Source organism: Podarcis tiliguerta (genome assembly GCF_965153285.1).
Source record: "Podarcis tiliguerta genome assembly, chromosome: 6".
Classification (NCBI taxonomy): Eukaryota; Metazoa; Chordata; class Lepidosauria; order Squamata; family Lacertidae; genus Podarcis; species Podarcis tiliguerta.
The window spans coordinates 38,211,440-38,236,553 of record NC_139539.1 but is presented as its reverse complement, the minus strand read 5'-3'; the positions used below and the strand labels follow the sequence as shown (position 1 = coordinate 38,236,553).

The 25,114-nt window shown below is 40.3% G+C and overlaps 2 protein-coding genes across 3 annotated transcripts in view; one reads left to right on the top strand and one right to left on the bottom strand.

The window, feature by feature from the left end:
• The window catches only part of LOC310679403 (uncharacterized protein), a gene marked incomplete at its 5' end in the record, with an annotated part of 107,145 nt that overhangs the window by 16,705 nt on the left and 65,326 nt on the right, over positions 1-25,114 (top strand). The gene's annotated exons all lie outside the window — the stretch shown is intronic.
• Positions 22,472-25,114, bottom strand: part of CD34 (CD34 molecule) — a 39,303-nt gene continuing 36,660 nt past the window's right edge. The window contains exon 8 of the mRNA XM_083444539.1: positions 22,472-24,612. Within this exon, the coding sequence (XP_083300665.1) occupies positions 24,421-24,612 (192 nt within the window). The 3' untranslated portion in view covers positions 22,472-24,420. The remainder of the gene's footprint in view (positions 24,613-25,114) is intronic.

Below are 25,114 nucleotides of genomic sequence, written 5' to 3'. Positions count from 1 at the left end.
CTTGCGGGGCACCACTGTAAAATAAATAATGATAATAATAATACAGTTAAACACTATTGGGCAGGTGGAGAAAGAAATGAAACTCATTTCAGAACTGAAACTACAACCTTCCAATATCTCATGGGAAAAATAATACTTGACTTTCTTATTGCCATGGTAACATCCTCCCCCCCCCCCAAGTGCTTTTCACATGATTTGTTTTTGATTCCTCTGGCTTTGTTATTTGTCCTGGAACAAAATGGCCAAGGCTGAAGTGCTGGTAGCCGTGGGACCGGAGATAGAAATCAACTAAGCAAGTGTTTGCTTTGTTTTGAGCAGCTGGTTTCACGCAAGACCACTTCTCTCTTTATTAAATGTCAGTGTATCCTACTGCCAACCTGAATGCATATATTTTTATACCGAAAAGTTATGGTGATGGGGGCCTATGGCAAAATTTACTGTTTCTGATTTGAGGAAATGTAATAATCCAAACCTGAGGTAGCCAAGCTATCCACATAATCTTATTTATTTATAATAACAAATATCTAGCTCGTTTCCACAAAAGCAATAAACATACAGTACTATACAACAATAATATTCAATAAAATTTCCTAAAAACTAGATAAAACCAAGCAAAATTATATCAAGGCTTCTGGAACCGCTGTGCACAAAGTTGGAGATTTGGGCAGGTGCCATGCAAGACAACAGTTTAAAGGTGTAGGACCCAAAATATTAAAATCCTGGTCAGCCTTATTGCCAGCCTCTACTTCCGTTAAACACTGAAAAGCTGACCATACTGAAAAGAACTCTTTGATAAATAAAGTACAGTCATACCTTGGTTCTCGAATGCCTTGGTACTCAGGACAATTTGACTCCCGAACACTGTAAACCCGGAATTGTATGTTTCGATTTGCATACGTTTTTCAGAAGCCGAACATCCGACACAGTTTCCGCGGCTTCCGATTGAGTGCAGGAAGTTCCTGCAGCCAATTGGAAGCTGCGCCCTGGTTTTCAAACCGTTTCTGGAGTCAAATGGACTCCTGGAATGGATTAAGTTTGACAACCAAGGTACGACTGTACAGTATAAAGAAAAGTGAACGCTAACTGCACTGACTATCATTTGCTTCTGGTTCTTATAAGTCAGCAGTCACCAACCCAGTGTGCCCACGAGGGCTTCCAATGGTGCCCCAGGCAAGTGCCTCAGACTCTTAGCTTTCATTTTAAAAAAGTAAGCCTCTAGCACTCCTAGAAAGAAAATTACAGGGCAAAATTTGCAAGTACCTTTTAAGCAATTTCTGTGAAATGAGGGTGGTGTAGCTACCTTGTATATTTTTCCTGGTCCTGAGGAACGCTCGCTGTTGTTATTAGACAGCAGCAGCATCCGTTCTGTACATTGGCACAATAGTGATATGGTGATTTTCAGAACCACCTACAGTACTTCAGAAATATAGCTCTTCAATGTGACCAACAGTACTGTTAGGAAATCATTCTGAAAATCTAGCACACACAGTGATATATAGAGGTTTACTAGCTTCATAAATGATTAAAGAGCTCCTGTTTTTAAAATTAGGGTTCCTTGCAGACAACTAGCCTACTCTCTTATTAAAAGTAGTGTGAATAGGAAACAATCACTCTCAAAAATAGCAAGTCAGAAACATTCAGAGAATCAAAACATGTCCCTTAACTAAGTCACTATTACCTTTAGTTTTTTTTTGTTTGCAATGTTTCATACTCTTATAATGTGGCTTAATGTTGTTTTAATTTGGAACTTGCTAACTGGCTTAATGCTGCCTCTCCCAAAATCAGTGAGTTTTATCAGTGATAAAATATGGGTAGATTGTATCCTAAATATCTGCAATATTAAATATTTTATAAGACTTCTACTATTTTATTAGTTTGATGAGGTTTAATTACTAAAAATTATAACAATGAAATTGTATATAATGTATCCTTTCCTATAATCAGGAAACTCAACTATGTGACATAACGGCAAATAGGAATAAACCACTGTCAAAATGACAGAAACTAGATTTAGAATACAAGATAGATTCTGTTTATACAAATAGTAACTCAAAATACGGCTTAGTGATGGAACCATCTATTCAGTTCCCCCACAGAAAAAACCCCCCAAATATTAAGAAAATAAAGCTTTCAGAGGCACCTGAAGTCTGTTGTCTATAAAAACAAGGTGCCTTGTTTAATCGTCATTAAATGAAGCCTTCATACAATAAGAGCTCATATCACAACCAACAACATGGTTTCCTTAGTAGCACTAAAGGTCTTCTGCTCTTAATACTGCTGACTAACATCACCTTTCTTCTAGAATTTGTCTCCATTCCGCAAGACTGACTCTGGCACTTGTCAGCAGCATTTATGGAGATATAAGTGACCCAGATGACTTCGGGTTTCTGTTGAAAACACCCCCACCCTAAAGTCATCAAAATAAACTGAAAGACACGGTAACCAAACTAACTTCCCGTATTAGATTCTGTGCTATAATCAACTGCAGCCACCAGGACCAAATATTTATATTTTCTATATACGTGATACCATGCTGCTACACTGCATTTTCCTAATCTTGTGCAAGTTAAAGAACGTGTTGGGGGGTGGATTCTGAGTGGTCTGCTAGGCACTGAACAAAAAAACACCCCTAATACTTTGCCAAGATGCTTTATAAAAGTATTTATTCCCTGGTATTGCCAACATATCAGCTCTTCTGACGCTAGGGGGGGGTGCATCTTCAGATAAATGCAAGTTTTCGTCTTCTTCAATAATTTCCCTCAAACTCACAATTTCTGTAGCGAGGGGGAAAAGCAACTTTTTGAAAGCAGCTTACTTTTGCCAATGCCGGTTTCAGCTGGCCTACAAGCAGCTCTAGAAAGCTCAAAGCCATGTGGCCTTGGTTAAAAGCTCATGTCCACGGAAAGCACCCTCTAAATCTCTAACAAGAAAGAAGAATGGAAAAAACAAACACACCACAGACTCCTTACACCTCCCAAAGAATTCTGTTTTACTGGAAAGCTTGCTTATGCCTCATGTTATCAACAAGCACACGATAAACCACAGAACAATTGCAGGTTTCTTTGTCTACACTTTGCAGTCCCCCGGAAATTTGATCCTAAAATCTTTAGGGCAGGAAATGTTTTGCCTAGAGGCTGACTTAGGAGTATGCCCCACTGAATTTACTACTCCTACCAAACATGCCCAGGCCATGCAACTCTTAAGATCCTCCGCTGCATAGCTGTCAAAATGCTTTTTAAAGCACTCCCAGAAACTCAGGGTACTAAGGAAAGGGACCATTGCTGTAGAAACAGAACTTTGGAACTGCAGCCGCTGCAGTTGCGCAGCAAGACTGCCCGCCCTTCTTTCTCTCCCCATAGCAATACAGAAGTGCGACTTTTATCCGGCAACCCCGCTCGGCAAGCGTCGAAAGTGCGCCTGAGAGCCCAGCATGGAGGTTCCTGGCGAGGTGGGCGGTGCTTGCGCGCCTCTTGAACCGGTTACACCATTTGCATCATCGTCGGCGCTGTCATTGCCTCGGCAACGGCGGCAGCGGACGGAACAGAATGTTTCCCTCCGAGTTGCAGAGCGCTCTTCATTTTCTCCCGCAACAGGACGGCAGCAGGAGCGGTTCCCTGCTTTTCAGAGCGGCTCCACCACGCGGCCGCCCGTCTTAAGTGGGTCACTTGCCGCTCACGCTAGTTTCGGAAAAACAATAGAACAAAATAGACCCCCCCCCCACTTTCTCGCATCAAAAAAGGCCACAGATATATTCCAAAAGCGAGACCTGGAAACGGCTAAACATAAAAAGGCCTTCGCACAGAATGTCCTTGTGCTGGAACAGCAGCTTGAAACCCTTCAAGTCACATCACGTGGAAGGTTTTCCTCGTCAACCAGGAAGGCTGCAAGCAAAATTAAAGTGAAGATCTTCAAAATCATCACAGGGCGAGTCAAAACTACCAGCAGCTGGTCTTCTAACCTTCTTAAAAGGCTCCTAACAACGCACTGGATCGACGACCTTACCTCCTTGCGTGGCGTTCATTTGTTTTTCATCTTGAACTGTTCAGGGCATATTTCGCAAGGTCAACCACGTCGCCTCTTCCAACATACTGCAGATTCCTGGAGCGTCATTCCAGTAGACCTCTCCTTTCCTCCGCCTACATGCAGTTTTAAGTTACAGGTCCCCCTTGTAATTATCAAATCTACTTCCTTGCGTGCCAGTTCATCGCAAGCCTCCGGTAATGAGATTTTGCACAAACCTTACCCGGCGACTCCATCCAAACGAGGCGCAGGCATATGTTTTGTTTACGCGCCTCTCCTGGCTTCTTCGCTGGCTCCCTCCACTGTTCCGCAATGCAAACTGCGTCAGATGACGATCAAGGTCTCCTTTTTCTATGCCGCCTACTTGCTGTATTCATTTCTGTCTTGTCTTTTTAAAGCATGTCCATGCGTGGAGGCGAAGATGTACCGCTCTTCAGCAAGTACACTCCGACCCCGCTAAGCACAAGAACTTCCTGCCTCCCACCATTCTGAGTGTGCTTGTTTCAGGAATGAAAAAGTGCTGCAAAAGCAACCCAGCTCTGCTATTGGCTCAGCACGGTACACCTCCGTATACTTATTGGCTGAACGGAGAAAGCGATCAGTTCTAAGTGGGCTTAGAAACTGAACAAACTCAGATATTGTAATATTCGCACAGGAATCATAGAATTGTATCAAGTTCTAATCAGATTGCATTATATAGTATTATATTATTATTGTTACATACCACACAGAATTTTCCAAGTGCTTCTCAGATATTAAAATATTAGTCTCTGCCCACAAGAAGACAATTTAATATACACAATACAAAAGTAAAAATGTAGGGGGTGGGAGAGAGGAAAGCAGTTGGAGTTACAAATATTTAAAGAGCAGATGGAAGAAACTAATCCAATGAAATAGCTGGTTTTCCTCACCCAGTTCCAAAGATTATGCATTTCAGAATCATGACTCTGCAACTTTTGTACTGCACAATTCTTTGCAATTCTAACCATGCCAGTGGTAAACCTATTTAATTCAGTGGGGCTTGCTGTCAGGTAAGTGGGGTCGGGATTGCAGCCGCACAGTAATGCCTAGTTCTCACTGAAGGTGAGGGTCATAACTGAATGTGGGAAACGGAATACTCTGCACCAGCCATAAAACAAAAAATGATATATTCCTGCAGAGAGAAAACTAGCAAGATATAGAGCAGGTGGATAAAACTTCTCTCCAGCATTGTGTCTTATGAGGAATTATTATTTTTTAAAATGAAATAGCATTCAGTCCCACCTGGTGGTTCAAATTGGTGCAGCCTTGAGACAGGTTTCCTTCACAGTACATCTGTTTGTATTCAGTGGGGCCTACTCCCAGAAAAATGAATAGGATTTCATTTTTAAGCTTAACCACACTCAAAATAGGAGCTACATATTTCCTGTGTGGAGAGGGGTTTTATTTATTCTTTGAAGAATAAGAAAAAAAAGTTGAAAGAAAAGCATTGATGATAAAGGTAGACTCTACCTCCAGCATTTTGAAGAAGGGGACCTTTAACTTTAAGAGCAGGGTGTTAGTAACAGGATGCCATATTAAAGCAGGTGTAGGGAACCTTTGGGTGTTCAGATGTTCCTGATCTACAACTCCCATCAACCTCAGTAAGCATACAAATCTATTAAATAAATAAATAAATTTTCCCAATCCCCGTGAATAGCTCCTCCTACATATCATGCTGTTCTCAGAATTCTACATAAGGAACATTTTGTGCTTGAGCAGAAATCCTCAGATACAAGCATCAACATGTTATGTTTATTATGCAGGACAGATATATATATATTTATTGTGTATGCCTGATGTTGTCAGATGGATTCATTTTGATATTTTAAATAGTGTGCTTGGTGTTCCTTGTTCCTAGTATTTTCAACTTCATAATAAAATAAACTTTCACAACTAAAAAACAACAAAAGGTAGCAGGATGATCCCCCCCAGCCTCTTTTTTCACAAGTGTTTTTTTCTGTGTTTTCTGTGTTTTTTCCTAAGTACAGTATGTATAAATCTGCCCAGAGATTATGGTACTTTAATGGTGCCCAAATTATGGCATTTATATCCTAAGCAGGTGCGCTTAGCACCTATGTCATATCTGGGTGCCAGACAAAGTCCATTTTGTTCTCAGGCTTTTAATGCTATTTGAATTGGTCTTTTTTAAGATATCTGATTTTTTTCTTTTTTACTGGCTCCATTTTTATGATTTATACACATCTGATTGTATGTAGTTTTTTTTTATTCAGGTTTTTGTTTTCTTTTATTCAGTTTAGTTCATATGTATTGGTTATAACCATAGGTCATTACAATATGAAGGAGGGGGAGATAGACAGGCTATGAGAAATAAATGTGGTATGAAATACAACAAAACCTAATAATTAAAATCTGGTTGCCAATCCAATGAATAAAATATTACTACAGGTTGTCTCTAATGTTGGTTCTACTCAAAGCAGACCTGTTAAAATTAAAAGATCTATGTTAGTCATATTAATTACTTTTATTGTGTCTTCTCTGAGTAGAACTAACATTCAAGACAACCTTAAATTTTAATCAGTTATGTATCTAGATATAAAGTCCCACCATACCACTTTTAGTAAGAAAACTATTAGCCACAATAAAGCTGACAAAAATACAATTAACATGATTGAAATAATTAAGATTCTCCAGTAGTAGCTCATTTTGTTCATTAATTAAAAAATAATAATTTATATGTTTTGATATATTATTCAATTGTGAGCTGTCTTGAAAGAAAAGATGGCACTGGTTTTTTGCCATTTACAGTATTTAGCTCTCGTTGGAGGAAATGGGGATAATGGAAAGGAAATGGGGTGGAGAGAGGCAGAAAAATCTGCAGAACTCTACTGCCCTCATTTCCACTCAACAGGTAATTGGAAAAGCTGGATTAATAGCCTCTGTATCCCCCTCCCGCCCCAAGTTTTAGGACTGCAGCCATAAATACAATAAGAGCACAATATCCATAGACACCATACATAACAATTACAATATTGTTACGTTATAACATATAGGCAGTTCGACAATTACTAGTACATCTAAGCATATAAAACAGGTCAATTAACAATATCCAACAGTGATAATATCACTGTTATATCAACATTAAGCAATTTACTGTGTAGTTCATATACTTCAGTAGTTCTCCATGACTCTGTACGTCAGGCACGTCCAACTCCCAAGAGACTGCGATCTACTCACAGTATAAAAAGACTAGCTATGATCTACCCATTGTCATTGCCAGGAGTTGTTGAGCTTTTTTTAGGAGAGATTTGACAAAAGGAACACTAAGGCAATCACTAACTTGATACCACAATCGACCTGTTGGGACATGCCTGCTATATAACATCACCCCACTGCAAAAACTTCATGTACACAAGATTCTCGGGTTCCATCTCCCATCATGCAAATACCTCTGTATTATAGGTCTCCCATTTTGGTCTCATGCAATAATGAGAAAATACAACTCGCATCAGTCCCAGCCAGCACACCCAGCTATGTTCCCACCATTGCAAAAAAAATTTCTAAAGGTTATTTGCTTGCTAAAATAATTATTCATATGATTAACAGAAACAACAACCACTCTAAATTGGCAACATCCCTTTAGCATGCAGAAGAGCTGATAAACCATGTTATGACCCAGCCATAAATTATATCACACAACAAGGGGAAAATGTCTGAATGATTTTTCCTGTAATAGGCCATTAAGAACATTGTACGACTAATTAATCTATTAATTAGACACCTTATCATCCTTCCACATGATAGCATGTTGCCAAATAAAAAACTGCCTCTGGGCCAAAAAGAGACTAGGAAAGGAAAGAAGATACAAAGAAAAAGGAAATGTTGGAATTTTAAAAGAGAAATGCAAGGAAAGGAAATGGGTGGGGGAGAGGGAGAAGTGAAGTAACACTCTCAATTTTATGATCCCTGTAAACAAATAAAGTATTTATTTATTAACTTTATCCATATGCTGCCTTAAAAACAGAACTAACTATAGCATGGAGAGCATTGATCAGGAAGTCAGAATAAAGCTAGCATCTCCTACGTTTCTTCCCAGTTCTCTCTTATGAGCAGCCTAATCTCCACAACGGAAGGATAGTTTTTCCCTTTAAAGAACCTAGGAAACTTATGCCAGAGCATTTGTCCTGCATTATTTGGTGTTATTCTCTCCAGGGTCCCAGGCAAGAAATTTTACAAATACCTACTCCTGATCCTTTTTAACTGGAGATGCCAGAGACTGAAACTGACACGTTCTGCATGCAAAGCATGTGCTCTACTGTCTCTCCTCAATGTGGCTGCTGCTTTCCAAAGCTCCTCTAAACCCATGTGCCTGATGCAAGTCCAATTCCCACCTTCTCTGCTCATCTCAATAACGGAGGGTTGAAAGACTGGAAATAAGGTATTTGAAGAAGTGTGCATGCACATGAAAGCTCATACCAGTAACTAACTTAGTTGGTCTCTAAGGTGCTACTGGAAGGATTTTTTTTTTATTTTGTTTGGAAATAAGATGCTAGTTCTCAATACTTAAGTCTGCTTCCAGGTGGTTTTTTAGATTATCGTTACAGTGCTATAACACTTTCCATTATCCAATATTTTGCTATTATTTTAATAAAAATGCACACTGTGATGCAATCAATAATCATACCCATGTTGGGGAAAAGATTCCTGCATTGCATGGGGTTGGACTAAGTGACCCTCATTGTCCCTTTCAACTCTACATTCTATGATCTAGGGAAATACCTTCCCTTTGACATTCTCTTTCTGCAAACTTTCTCCTTTCCATATCTCTTAGGCCTGAGGGCCAAATGTGACCTCCAGGTCTAGCCGACTCTAGGGACCAGCCCAGGATGCCGCTCCCCCAAGGCCACTTCCCACAGGCAACACCCCTCCTTGGCCCGGCGCCACATAGCCCTCCAGTTCTTTTGCCTGGTTGCAATGTGTCTTTGAACTGTAACAATGCCTCTTGCTTGCCAGGCTGGAGAGATGCACATGTGGAAACTGCTGGGATTTGCGTGGTTGGGCTGTGGCTTACAATACAAATATAAAAGGGACATCTGTTGGCCCACTTAACACTGGCATGCAGCTCCTATGAAGGAACGCAGTCCTTAGGTTGTTTAAAGAAGATAGCAAAAGGGGGTTCAGTTATACTATCTCAAAATTCCAAAAGGAAATTGTGGTGGGAAACACCAAATTACTGAAGAAAGCATATAACATTTTGTTATATGGAGAGACTTTAGATGAGATGGTAAAATCGGCACAAATAAAATGGGCTCAGGATGTTGGGCATAATATACTGTTGGAGGAATGGGAAAGATTATGGAAAACAAATTTAAAGTTTACAGATTGTATATTATTAAGAGAAAATTAATTGAAAATGATATATACCGTAGATGGTATATCACACCAGAAAAAATTGCAAAAATGTATAAAACAGGATCTTAAGATATGTTGGAGATGCAAAGAGAAAGATGGTACTTTTTTCACGTAAGGTGGAAATGCAAGAATGTTAAAGAATATTGGGAAATGATATATAATGAATTGAAAAAAATGTTGAAAAAAACCTTTGTTAAAAAAACCAGAATCTTTCCTGCTCGGAATTTTAGATCATGATATAAGAGAGGGAAATTGGAGATTGTTTATGTATGCGACAACAGCTGCAAGAATTTTATTAGCACAAGTATGGAAAACAGAGAAAACGCCAATAAAGAAAGAATGGCAAGCCAAGCTTATGGACTATGCGGAACTGGCTAAGCTGACAGAGAGGATACATGAGAGAAACAACATCGATTTCAAAAAGGAGTGGGAGCCATTTATAAACTATATAAAAAGACAGTATAAAGATTTGGACCCATTGGCAGGTTTTGACTAAACTTTCACAACTATACAAGAGGTAAAGCCAGCAGGGTATAGAATTTGTTTAATAAATCAATACGGAAATACGGGGGAAGCCAAAGAGGGGAAAGGGGAGAAATATGGATATATAAATTGTTCAATTAAGATTTGTGGAATATTTGTTGTTATAATTTGAAAATTCAGTAAAAATTATTTTTTTAAAAAGAAAGAATAAGGCAATCCAGCAAGTAAACTGGTCCCAGACAGTTTATGATGTCTTTTGTGTGAAGTTTGACTGTAACACTTTTCAGCAAGAGTGCTACAAATTCCCAGTTCCGGGTATTTTCTCCCACTCTGTGAGGGCTTCTAAATACCTTGGAATGTGACTCTTAAGCAAGAAAATGTGTATGCACATACTAGGAAAAATGCACTATTACTACTACTACAATATATGTATGCTCCCAGAGCAGCATATTAAACAGTATATTAAAACAACAGTACATAGCACAATAAAACACCATGAATGAGTCAGGAAGCAAAACAGCAATATCACTGCTTGTAAACCACTTATAGGTTTTGTTACAATTAAGCTTTATATAATTTTTGTTAAATAAAACGAATAAAGGGGGGGAGTTTAAGAAAAGCCTTCTGAAACTAGTGTGCTCTCACCAACCCCTATTTATTTATTCATACATACATACATACCCCGCCCATCTGGCTGGGCTTCCCCAGCCATTCTGGGTGGCTTCCAACAAAATATTAAAATACAATAGCCCATCAAACATTAAAAGTTCCCTAAAGTATATTCCATATACTTCTGGGTTGAAACCCCAAACAGACAGTGATAAATACTCAGTAAGGTTACCTCTTCTAGAAGAATATGGGTGTTCTTATCAGTCTCCATTCTAACTATTCCAGGTGAGTTAACTGCTAATTCCATGTAGTTAACTGCTAATTGCCAAGGTCAGTAGGATTCAAAGACGGTTTCATAATTAAGAATCTTGCTATCCACTCCTTCAATGGGGTAGGCAACACAAAGCAACTTATAACCAACCAACCAGACAAAAAAAGACTCTCTGACACATTAAAACCAAGGGGAAAAAGAAATACATTACAAACATCCTACCCACTGCTAAATGTAAAGGGACCCCTGACCATTAGGTCCAGTCGCTGACAACTCTGGGGTTGCAGCGCTCATCTTGCTTTATTGGCCAAGGGAGCCGGTGTACAGCTTCCGGGTCATGTGGCCAGCATGACTAAGCCGCTTCTAGCAAACCAGAGCAGAACACGGAAACGTGGTTTACCTTTCCACCAGAGTAGTACCTATTTATCTACTTGCACCGGACGTGCTTTTGAACTGCTAGGCTGGCAGGAGCAGGGACCGAGCAACGGGAGCTCACCCCGTTGCGGGGATTCGAACAGCTGACCTTCTGATTGGCAAGCCCTAGGCTCTGTGGTTTAACCCACAGCACCACCCATGTCCCCTACCCACTGCTCAAAGGTCACATATAGTTAAAGGTCAAGGGACTGGCTATGGAGTAAAGTTTTTGCCTGGTGCCTAAAGATATATAATAATAGTGCCAGGCGAGCCTCCCTAGAGAGAGCATCCCACAAATTTAAGTAACAATTCACTACCATATATAAGTTTTATTGATGATGATGATGAACAAGGTTGACAGAGTCTTGCTGTATGTATGCTATTAGCAGTCAAAAAGGGAAAAGGCTGAGGAAGCACATCATGAGGCAAATTTTTCCAAGCACTTTGTCAGGCGAAATCAACTGTAGCTTATACAGCCAGTCACGTCTAGCACAGCCCATGAAGACTTTCAGTTTAGTTCCTGACACTGATTCGGCATCCAAGTTTTACCAAGTCACAATGGGCTACAACTGAGGGTTCCATAGGTTCACCAACTGGGTGGCCATACAACCCTTTTAACAGCTCATTTGAATGGCATTGAACAGATGCAAGGTTGATTGGGAGGTAAACCTTTTTCACCACCAATACTGTCATGGTATACACCTTCAATTCTAAGACTTGTTGAGATTGGATTTATTTTGACCTGGGCCTAAGAGAGTTCTCAGTTATTTACTTAGATTAATTATGTAATACATTTCTGCCCTGCTTCTTAGCAGCTCACAAAATTAACTTGAGGCTACGCTTACTTACCTAGGACTTGGTGGGGCTTACTTCTGAATAGACATTGTAGGATTGCAATGTAAAACAGTGCAAAACAATTGAAACAAAACACAATGATATTTGGGGGGGGGGAAGAGGTGCTAAAACAACAACAAAAGGAGAAAAACTAAAATAAGTGCTCAAAGCATATGAGCATATACAACCGCGTAATATATGCAACATTAAAAGGCCTGGGTAAAGAATACAGTGGTACCTCGCAAGACGAATGCCTCGGAAGATGAAAAACTCGCAAGACGAAAGAGTTTTTCGTTTTCTGAGTTGCTTCGCAAGATGGATTTCCCTATGGGCTTGCTTCGCAAGACGAAACGTCTTGCGCCTTTTTTTTAAAACCGCCAATGCATTCCTATGGGAAACCGTCAATACACAGTGGTGCTTCGCAAGACGAAAAAACTCGCAGAACGAAAAAACTCGCAGAACCAATTAATTTCATCTTGCGAGGCACCACTGTATTTTTGCACTGAGTGCATGGCCCGGGCGAGGACATACCAGAGTGGGTGTGCCACAACAGGGAAGTCTGGCTCCTCTGTCACAACCTACTTCACTTCAGGAGGAAGGGGTACTTGGAGTAGGGCCTCCCCTGCTTACTGCCTAAATGGTCATGAGATCCTAACAGCCCTACGGGATCATAAACTGGTGATATAATATGTGTATGTAACTTAGCTGATCCTCCAAGCTGTTAGAGTTTGACGCCCTGAGCATAATGTGTTAGCTATCATAGAGACAGCTGGAGAGGGTACACTAATGGAAGCTGATGCATCAGCCAATTTCTTCGTGTTAGTGCACTCTGTGTAGAATTTAAGTTATGGTTTTGCTCCTTCTGAAATTCCTGAGGCCAAAAAACTGAGAGAAGAGTAAACAAAAGAAAACTGCCGCCAAAGGTTTAACTTTGGATAAATGGTGGTCAAAATTATGGTTTGTGGCATCTATGGGATTTAAAATTCGCTATCTAAGAGTACTTAGAGGTAAACCCAGAAAGGATTTTTTAAATCAAAAAACCCACCTAGTGTGATTTCATAGCCTATACAAATAAACCAAACATAGGAAGACAAACATCAAGACAATATAAATTGATCTGGCAAAAGCTTCGAAACAGTCTAAACGATTATTTCAGATTGATACGTTTCTTTTTATTCACTCCTTAGTCAATCACTGTCTAAGTGAAATATTGGATCTCCTTTGTGTGAGGATAACATCTGTAAAATAAAATAAGGTGTAGTTTATAAGGCTAAACTATGTAACGCACTGTTTCCACTCTTGCTCCCAAGGAGCTGCTAACTCTGTTGCTGGCTGCAGTCAGGCTCTAAATTGCCAAACCCTGGAAGTCTGCATTGGGTCCTTCTAGAGACAGATAGTTTGAGAACAAGGCTGACCCACACATAAGGTGGGGTGAAGCAGCCATCTTGGGCAATGGAAGCCCCCAAGGTGGTACCGCCACAGGCACTCTGCCTGCCACAGAGTCTCCACCACTGGTGGAAAAATGGCACTGGCACTGATTTCCAGTGAGATCTCACCAGAACCTGCCACCGCCACTGCCCAACCTAGGCAAGGGTGGTGCGGTGCAGAAGGACAGCACTTTCTGTTTCCCTTCAAGTGGCAAAACAGGTGCATTGCCCCCTATTTGAAAGGGTGTGGGACACTGCCTTGTCTGAGCATTTAACCCACCATAGGAGGGTTCTAAGAGGAGTTAAGAAGCAAGCCTTTTTGATGTTGTTTGATCTCTGTTCATATAACTCATAGTAAAAAATAATAATGTGCTGCATAGGCCCCCAACAACACATCTCTCTATGTGGCAAGGCAATACATATATTGATATGTAACTCTTACAAAATGTTCATTTGAAGAATCTGTTTTATTGTAATGTCTGCAAAAGTTTACTTAACCTTTTGTTTATTTTATTCTCACTGAAATAATATGCTCCACACAATTGTTCTTTGCTTTCTTATTGTTTTTGAAAATTTGATATACACTTAAAAAAACTGTTCCTTCGCTGTCCTTAGTTTTTACAGTTGTATCTTCCATCATAATTCCTTTAAAAACTGATTTAACATAAAAGCAAATGAACATTCATGCAAGTAATTTAGCATATTCCCTCATCTTTCAAATGTTTAAATATCAATGTGTGCAGCAGATGGCAGCATTGTACCACATAGCAGCTTCAAATCCTACTGGTTTTCCTTTACCAGACAATTAACCGCCAAGCATACCTCTAGAAAAAATGATGCTGACTATGAGTGACTAAGTCTGATATTCTACTAAATATCTATTTGTTAGTGAAAACATATCAATCCATTTTCCTTGTTTCCAGCGAACAAGTTATTATGAGGAGGGGGCTTTTCTGTGCCAGTACAGTATGGGAAAAGAAAACCCATGGAGAGAATGTATTAAAGATCAATTGATACCTTAATCTTTAAGCAAATATGACTATTCCAAAATTAGATCAGGGATGAATATTGAGCAATATGGCAATTCTATGGCATTGTGGTCAGACTGCAATTCTGCATTCAAATTTCCTTTCAGCCATTAAACACACTGTGACTTTGGTCCAGTCACCATCTCACAGTCTAACCCACCACACATGGCTGTTATGGGGTAAGATGAGTAAAGAATGATGTATGCCACCTTTTTGCTCCTTGGGGAAAACATGGGCTATATCTAATAACAAAATAAATTTTGCACCAGGGACTCTCGATACATTTTGGACACTAAAGCTATGTTAGATTATTGCTCTTCTAGATGGATGTTTCTTCCAAGGCTGAGAAGATGGCATTATAATAGTAGCATATTTTCAGAGAAAGTGTAAGAATGAGAGGATGTCATGAGCTAAGTAAGGTCAAAGCACTGAATAAGATCACATGAACTGTTCAAGATGGCTAGGGTACTTGTGAACTGGCCAAGAAAAGGTAATGGCTGCTTAGCCTATTCCTGTGCCTCTCGCAAGTAATTTGATCTGCAGAAATAAGCAAGTGAAGCATCCCATGGCATGGAGATAAACACTACCTGTCAATGGCTGCAGATCAAATTGCTCATGAAGTGACAGCAACAAGGGCCTGTTTAGAAGTTGGTAATGCTGCATGTAACACATTTTATGGTAATGTTTCTCAAACCTGTCTAACAACAAGCTGCTTTCTGTCTTTAGGGCAGTGCTTCCTGTTTTTCTCGCTTATTTTTCTAGTCTTAATTTAATTTTCAAAAACAACCTAAATTTTAAAGCAAAAGAAATATTATTTTCCTGACATGCTGCTCTTGATCCTGACTTTTACTCCAAGATCAAAATGAAGTGTGCTCTTCCAATTTTTCAGGCTACAGGCAGAGCAGTTTCTGCTAGAAGAATAAGGAATGCAATTTAATTAAAACTCCTGTGCTAGATTAAATGGGATACTTCTTACAAGGTGTCTAAGGGGCCTTAGATTTACAAAAGTATATTGGAGAGAAGAGAAACAGAAACATTGCTTTGGTTTTTAAAAAAATAGAAAAACAGAGAGATTCTAAATTAGGGTTGCCAAATGATGAGAAAACAATATCCTGGGCTGCTCCAATGCTTTTTAAAGCAGCCTGATCAGTAGAAATCAGAAGCTGACGTTTTCATAGTCCTGGAACTACACATTATCCCCAGATAATATCTGCAAACTGCAGTTAAAAACACAGAAGAAACCTTCCCCCCAAGTGTGCAAAATACATGAGTCAGCTGTGAAATAAAAAGCTGCAATACTGACAGTACAACTACATGTCTACTCAAAATCCCAAGGCAGAGAAACACATTTTGCAAGACACCAAGAAATACTGAAAGCCACAGTGTTCACCCCAAGATCGTTCTTTGTTGTTCTACTGTTAGAGCCTTATGGCTGCAGAGAGATCACAGGATTCACCCACAGCATTACTGTCAGCACAACCTACCCTTTGATATACACAGCTTCTGTGAGGTAGACACAGTGCCTTTGGTCTGTGAACAGAGTGAGCTGTGAGGATTAGATAATTCACTGCCCTGCAGGAGCTAGTTCTTCTGAAGTACCGTACTTGGGTGAAAAGGAAAGTTCAGGGTAGGCCCAAGGCAACTGCCTTTAAGTTCTGTGTTCAGGCTGCAATGCATCACTTCAGCAAGAAAAGGAAGGAACAGACCACCACAATCTTATGAACTTGTTGGTTCAATGTAAAGCAGTAAGAAGACTAATCTACCATGTTCGCCAACTCAGATCCAGAGGTCAAAACCTAGGACTCTGTCGTATCTTCCCCAGGAATCCCAACTGCCTAGGTGACTCTCTCTGCAGTTGGCTGCTTTTGTGAAGTGGTACTCACTTGAATAAAATATGGGGGGGGGCAGGTAAGCCCCACCCCACATAATCTCAAGACATGGCAGGCACATACCATTTGAATGGCAATGCCTATCAACTTTGGGGGGGCCTACCCCCTCAAATATTTTATGGGGGGAGGTTGAAGAGACCTTGGCCTCAAGGAGTTGGCTACTATGCCTGGAAAAATCACAGTGAGCTATTGATATAATTTTGGCCCCCAATAAAAACCTCATTGCTAAGCTAACATGAAGTTGTCAACACATCACAGATACAGAAATTTACAATTTATAAGGTGGTGAGTGGAAGTTTGAAGCTGCCCCCATTTCCTCTTGGTTGTCAGTAACTGAATAAAGTTTGTGAGTCTGCCATTGTCTTAGGATGGAATTCAATGTCATACTATCAGCACAAGCATTTCTGCTTGCCAGGTGGATTGATCTCTTCTCTCTTCTTCCTGTGTGCTGTTTCTAGGATTCTCCTGAACTCCCAAGCCAATGGGGGGGGGGGGGGGCAAGGACACATGGGAGAAGGAGGGGAAACCTCAATGTGCTAGTGGGGCCCCATTGTACTTGCAGGAGCCAGCACAGCTTTCTAGTTGAATCTGCCCCCCAACATTTTTATGTGGATTCCTTGACTTGCAACTTGCACAAATACTTTCAGTTCAACTGATCCAAGTCTAATAATAATTTTCTTGTCTGTATATGTCAGGGAAACATCTTGAATTCAACCATGCACTTTATCATACCACAGATGTGGTTCTAAAGATACAGCTCTTTATAGCAGAGCCAAGCTGTGCAAAGGAAAACAAAATCACATGCGTAAAAAAAAAGGTCCCCCACCCTGTTTAGCTTTCTTTCTTTCAATATGTAAAGAATGGAGGCAGGCAGGCAGCAACTTACTGTACAATCTATACCGTACCTTTAAAGAACATTCAAAACACATTCTTTCCCTCAAAGTATTCTGAGCACTCTAGTTTGTTAAGTGTTGCTGGGAACTGTAACTCTGAGAGTAAGCTACAGTGCCCAGAATTCTTTGAGGGTGTGCTTCAAAGGTATACTTTAAAAGTATACAGTGGTACTTCGGGTTAAGTACTTAATTCGTTCCGGAGGTCCGTTCTTAACCCGAAACTGTTCTTAACCTGAAGCACCACTTTAGCTAATGGGGCCTCCTGCTGCCGCGCTGCCGGAGCACAATTTCTGTTCTCATCCTGAAGCAAAGTTCTTAATCGGAGGTACTATTTCTGGCTTAGCGGAGTTTGTAACCTAAAGCGTATGTAGCCCGAGGTACCACTGTAGTTTGCACACAGCCTTCACCATGTCTACTCAGAAGTCCTATTGAATTCAATATTGTTTAGTGGGATTAGGATTGCAGCTTTAGTACCTCTTTTCCTCAAACTGAACATAAGGCAGGAAAAGGACTTTGGTATTCATCATTTCTGGCTCTAATATTGTAATTAGCCTCCCCCCCCCAATTGTGCACCACACTATAATACATAATATTGACCCTTGAGTATAGACTATGTTTTGTTAACTTTTAGGGCTGCTGTGTCCTCACAACCTCCAGATATGCAGTAAAGTCGCAGTTAAACTAGCAAAAAGGCAGCTATTCAAAGGCAAAGGAGCCTCACCAAAGGGGGGAAAAGAACTTGCAGCCCTGTATAAATCTAATATTGAGGGAAACTGAAAATAAGGCTGCAAACCTAAGCATGCTTACAGTGAAATCCTAACCCCTGATCTATGTTGCTGGGGGGATCAGGTGGAGGTGACTCTCTATTGAGATCTTTGGGTTTGTACTTGGCAAGGAGGGCTCTGACTCTGTGGATACTACTGCTAGGCCAGCTTGGCAGAATGCTGCCACTTACCTGCATTTGTGATCTGCCAGAATACTAGTGAAGAGAATAAAATTCTCACAGCAAATAAGTATGTGTAGGAGAGAAGGACATGGTGAAATTAAAAACTTATATTTTTGCTATCAGTAACCCATACATTTATAAAGTCCTTTAAGGAATTTAAGCTGCATTCGTAGCCACACTTACTAGGGCTAAGTCCCACTGAATTCTAGTGTGGCTTGTGAGTAAACAATAGGATTGGAACGCACTTCTGCTTTCGGGGGGGGGGGGGGAGTAAGATAAAGATAGAATGACATTTGCAGCATAATGAGTTGATCTTATGGAAACACTAGCAACGTGTTTATGCTTTCTTATGAGACTCCCAGTGTGTCTGTTCACACCAGCAGGGTGGAGTGTTTGTGGCCTGCCAGAAACTACAGCTTCTTAATGTTTTACACTGGAAATGGTCCCTTAAACTGTGTTATTAACAAGAACTCACAGACACAGTTATTCAGTTACACCCAGCTGGGAAAATCCTAACAGCCTTCAATCCCACCAAGAGGAAGGATTATTAAGAGTTTCCAAAGAAGTAATAAAAAAAACCATTGGTGTTAAGAGTAGAATTTGAGTTAGACACTTGTAATTGGTTATAAAGTCTAAAGCCCTATGCAGGTGTTGGTAATTTATTTCGAACCTTGGCCCAGTCCAGGGGAGTTGTGAATCTGACCATTCCCGGTTTCTCTTTGAAGTTCTAGAGCAGGTCAATGTGTTCACTGACTCGTGTAGAAATCTAATTGGCTAACTTAAATTCTTCAGACAATTCCAATTGTAATTGAATGAAAATGCTCACTGAACTGCCATGTATCACATTTCCCCGTAAAAACAAAGTCATTATTTAAAGAAAATTATCTTTGAAATAATGGGAGGTTTATCCATTTTCTGCAAGGTGGGTTCATGACCAACCTGTAGCTCACAGCAACTAGATAACAGAGGAGATAGAAACTCAATTTGGAGCTGACTAGCTGGTCCAGAAAATGAGCAAAATCCCATTGATTTTGGAACCATCAGCCTAAGGGAACATGACTGCACACATTTTCACTATGCGTTGTAACAGTCCTTCAAGAAAGCCATTATTAGCCTCACAACATTTCTCACAATGCATCAGACATAAAATGTAAGTTATGAACATTGGCCTATTTAGCTGTGGTTGGCAAGAGATTCATCAGGGACTCTATAGAAATCTTTCTCCCAGCCCATGCTACTTATAATCCTCAAACTGGAGATGGGATGAATCTCACAGAGCAGCCAGATACAAAAGACGACAAGGATTTCTGCATCACCAGTAGTAGTACAGAGGAGGAATTTCAACATGCACAGAGGAGGAATCCCCTGTCCTCTTTTGCATCTGGCAATCATAGAACCTATACCCTGCGTTTTTTACCTCTGCCACTTAAATAATTGCACAGCACAGGATAGTGTAGTTCAATGAAACAATTCTCCCTGCAATAGGTGGCATATTATTCTTTCCACGAGGTACTAGGCTTTAGCAGTTCTAATAGTAAGAAGCCACCTACAGATCCAAATAAGATGAAGTATTAAGATTACTTCCATTACTTTCTTATAGCAGAGAAACTGTTAAGAAATTAGGGAGGGAGAAACTCTTATCACCTTCAGAACTTTCAAAGCAAAAGATTAAGGAGGAATTTCTGCAAGGAAGAAATGCATGTAGATTGATAAGGAAGGAGTAATAGCACCTTCAGCTTTGTTCAAGCCAAGCCTGACTGTGTTTACACACTTGGGGGAAACTTCCTGTAGCTCTGAGCACTGCCTTTCCGGACTGGAATTCTCTCATGTTCTGCACCTCTGCTGGAAAAATGCACTGTATTTCCTTTGGGTTCAGACTGTTTGGGAACAGCATTTGCTTTCTTTTGTCACCACAGATCAGGCTATATTTATTTTTTTCTGAGCTGAGAAATTTGCCTGAGGCAGAGCAGAGGTATGTCAAAAGGTTCACTAAAATGAACAGCAAAATTAAGTTCTAGGAAATGAATTTATTTCCTGATTCTTACTTTAGTTGTAGGCACAGTCTTAATTTATGACATGTGATAGTTTGTTCAATTGCAACTCCTAAAGGCCTCCAAGAAGAATATCATCTTATATAAAACTACCCGCATTAGTAATGTGAGTAGTTAGCAGGCAGATGCTTCCAGCAGCAAAAACTGGTGGAGGAAGAGGGGAGCTACACCAGCAGAAGAATCTCCTCACCTCTACTCCACTTAAAACTACAGAGGGAAAAGGAAAGGGCTGCCCTCATGCTGCCCCCAAAAGTTGAGAGCAGGCACAGGTTCTCAGCTGGGCTGGGAGTTCCCTGTCAGTCACTGCACTGCTCTCCTCAGGATCCTTTAAACCCAGTGTGTGGAACCTACTGAGCGCCAGATGTTGCTGAATTCCAACCCTCCCAAGGCCCAGCAAGCATGGTTGATGGCCAAGGATGATGGGAATTGGAATTCAGTAACATCTGGAAGGTCAAAGGTTCTGAAGAGAAATGCTTCTCGACATTTAAATAATTGTGTGTGTGTGTGTGTGTGTGTGTGTGTGTGTGTAGGTTTATGTGCAGAAAACTTGGGAGAAGGGTGCCCTCCTTTCTTCTTCACCTGGAACCTCAGCTGAAGCTGGGTGCTTCCTGGCTTTAGCAGAGATAGTGGGAGGAGTCGCAGCAAAAAAATACTTTCCATTTGGCTTAGACTGTCTCCTTTTACCTGAATGCCATAGAAAGAAGCTGTACTGCAATAGTTCCTGCACCACTAATGTAATGTGAGAAAGGGAGCCTGACACAACTCAGGGTCCATTCCCATGATTGCCTCAGCCCAGACAGTGCTATACTGATTTTTAGTCACAATGCCATAAATTAAGGCCAAGATCAAGTGACTACCATCTGGCTCTGGCACTCAATCTATCCCTACTAACAGAAAGCTTTCATTGTATCTGTGCGAAATCTCTGAACTATGAATTGGGAAGGCCTGGCCTCAGCAGTCTTATTTGTTTTAATCTGTAAAGTGAGAATGAAAATCCTTCCTTTACAGCACAGGTGGGGAAACCTTTTTCAGCTCAAGGGCCCGTGTTCTCTTCTGGTCTGAGGAGAGTTCTGAGGGCCTTATAGAAAGGCCTAGAAGGCTGCAGTTGGGCCTCAGGCCTGAAGTTCCCCACCCCTACTTTACAGACAATGCATTTGTTTTGAATACTTAAAAGTTATTACACAAATTCAATTTACTCCCGACACCTTCTGTCTCATGATTCAGTATAAAACATAATCAAAGCGGCTAAATGCTAAGTATTTCAAATCCTTTTGTCAGTTGAGAGACTTGGGAGTGTGCTGGTCTGCAGTCACAAAGCTGCCTCAGGCCACATACACAATAAACCCATTTGCAACACAAAAATGTACCTTTTCTCAATCCGGAATTGTTCCTGTTCCTGCTCCTCCTCAACATGCTGCTTTCAATTCAGATTGGTTATAGAAAATGGCTGGCCACAAAAGTGGGTGTGGTTAATTGATACACATCTGAAAACCCTCCCATAGATTAGGTCATTATCCACATGCCCCAGGTGTTTGCAGTCTTAATATACACCCACCCACTGTATCAATGTATGTGGAACTAAGTAAGAGGATGTCAGCAGGAGAAACTTAATAAAACAGAGGGAAGGCACAGGTTAAGGGAACAGCTACCAGGAAGTGATTCAGTATAGAGAGCAGGTGTGTCAGAGAGAGTTAGGAGTCAAAGAAAGCTTGTTTAAATAAAGTTCTTTGTTTTACAGTACACCTGCCTTAATGTAATAAATGTAAAATACCAGTTAATTATGACCTGGGCTGGCTCTACCATTAGGCAGAGCAAGGCAACCACCTCAGGTGACAGATAATGGGGGGTGGCAGTGGCAGTAGCCTACCTGGTTGTTGCTCCTTTAGCTTACTGTAGTGTTCTCCCGAATGAGGGACTGGATGTTAGGCCACTCAGAATCGTAGCTCAGTGTGGGGAATAGAGGTCTTCTAACAACTGTTAATGCCCTTAATAAACTGCAGTTCTTGGCATTCTTTGTGGGAAGCCGTGACTGTTTAAAGTGCTACAGTACTGCTTAAAATGTGTTGTGAAGATGGGGCCTAAGTCACTGGACACATTATCCCTTAACTATTTGGTCCAATATCCAAGCATCATTCATATTAGAATTTCCTGTATTATCCCTATTGATAATCTGTAAGTTTAAATGTAAAATAATAATGATCATACTGACTGGGTTGGGGGAAGAAAAGGTAATTCATTTCAAAGCCTATTCATATTTTGTACTGTATGGTACAACATACAAAAATAATAATACAGAGTCAACAAAACCCAGAATGGCATTTAACATGGGGGATAGGAATAATAAAACACAACATAAGGAAACAGCTTCCTACTATTCTTTTTTTTGGGGGGGGGGGAGGCAAATATATAGAGCAAAACAAATATATAGAAAGAGAGACACCAGATGTGATTAAGGCAAAGATTTACATTTGCAAACATATTCTCATTTGTTTGTTTGGAAACAGGGTTCAAAGGATCCAAACAGTCAGTTTACTTCATTTACAACACAAGTCATATACAAGTTTTCTTAGAATTAAGCCCCATTAAGTTCAATACAGCTTATTTCCACATAAGTCTGCAGGCTTAAGAGAACTGACAGTACAATCAATTTAACTGTAACTGATTTGTCCCATTAATTTCAACAGGACTAGCTTCATTAGGATTGAGGACAATGTTTTTAAGACTTGTTCTGTGCTTTATAGCAGGGGAACCTGTGGCCCTCAAGTGTTGTTGGACTACAATGGTGCAACAATAAAACTGCTAACACATTTGCAAAGCCACACAGGGTCTTCTATGGTTTTAAATTAGATGGGTGACCATGTGTTGAGATTCCTGCATGGCAGGGGGTTAACCCTTGGGATCCCTTACAATTCTATGAAAATCCACAATCCCTGGCTATCAGCCATGCCGACTTGAGCTGATGGTGGCTGGAGCCCAACAGTATCTTGGGGGACACTGATTAGCCACCCGTGATTCCTAGCCAATATCATTTGCTTTATGTCATTGCTTCTGTTTACATGTTATTCTAGGAATAATGGAGACAGAATCTCCTAGCTGAAATATTTCGCTGACATGAGCAACTTTTGTAGTTTTGGGCCAGTTGCCTAGCTGAATATGGAACTGCCCTTCAATATTTTAGAATGTTTTTCACCTGAAAAACCATCTGGTTTTCTGCTGAAAGCAAGTCTATTGAAGTGTTTAATGTTGTTTGGTGATTGCCAAATGGTACTTCAGAAGGCTTGCGGGGTTGGCTGCTGAGTTCCTGTCAGTATGTGTTAAGGGCATTGTATCACATAGTAGAAAGGCTGGAGTGAGATGTCTGAGCTGGGTCTGGATGTGGGAATGACAAATGGTACCTACCAAAGAAGTAAGAATGTTGGCGGGTTTCCTGAGGTTTGATGCACACAATTTGTTTAACTCTCAGGTTGCCTTTTCAGTGATTTAGTATAGTGACTTGGACCAATAAATACAGCTTACATGCATCCAAATGGCATTTTTTTGTATCTTGAAAAAAAGGAAATGTGGGTTGAGGCAAAATACAGCCATGTGTTTGAGCATTCACCGGTTCTCTTGTGTTGAAAAGGGTCATAAGAAAAGGGTCATCATGTGAATCAGTACTCAGAATTGTTGACCTAGGTGGTTAAATGCCTTATTGTTCATTATTTTTTATTATTCTCACTGTGAAGAGATCCTTCCTCCCCCTAATCAGCACTGGAGCTGATAATCAAATTCCTAACTATGATAAATCTACTCTAAATTTCTAGAGAAGCACCCCTATCCTTTCCCCAGATAGATGGTTGTAAGGGACAGTCACATCTCATTTTGGTATGAGAGAGAGCAAAAAAAATATACTATGAACAAGCCAAATCCCATTGAAGCAGCTTGCTAACTTCATGTACAAACGAAAGCTTGTACAAACGAAAGTGTGTACAGACGAAAGCTTGTACACACCACTAAGTCCTGTGGCAGCTCATTAAAAATGTATGCTTTGGAATGGGATTTTTGAATTCTTTGTAAAAATAAAAGGATTATGATTCCATTTATGGCACCCTTGCACTCTAGCTCCTCTATATTTCCACTCTGGTCTTTCAAGCCATGTTAATAAGACTTTTGGCCATATCCTTTTCACAGTTCAGTGTCAGCCACAACATGGGGCTTGGTTGAATGTCCATTTTTTGAAGTTGGTTGACCAGTCCCATTTTCCCGAGCCCCTCCATTGAAGTTTGGTTTATCCTGCAGGTCAGACTGTTCATGAGAGGCCACAGAAACCACAGTGTTGCCATGGCTACCATTTTCTGTGTAATATGGATCTTCACCCTAAATGGAGGAGGCAGTAAATAATAACAAAATGCAGAGTTAGATAATTGAATTAAGTGGACAACAAATTGGTTTAGATTTCACACCGAAAAGAAACATTTGATCTTTAACTCAGGCATTTCCGCTATTGGGAAAAATATTGCTCCCTCTTGCATTGCCTCCTTCTAGAGCTCCTTTGCCTTAAAAAAAAAGGGGGGGGGGGGTTCAGGCTTGTTTATACATGCAAACAAGTATAATACAAATTTCAGCTCTTGGTTTGCTGAGTTTGTGTACCAATATACGAACATCTCAAAATATTAAACTGTAAACACAGCTGTAATTACAATTGAGTATAACTGGTAAGGTTAGAAGTTGGATGTTGGCAGTACAATACAAGCTATAAGAGGGAACCATAAACAGGAAGGCAACCCATGTATCAAAGAATAATATTATTTCTCATGTCCGTTATTGTCATTAAACTTTTTTGGTTCAATGGTAGGAGACAACTTTTTTGAAACAACCA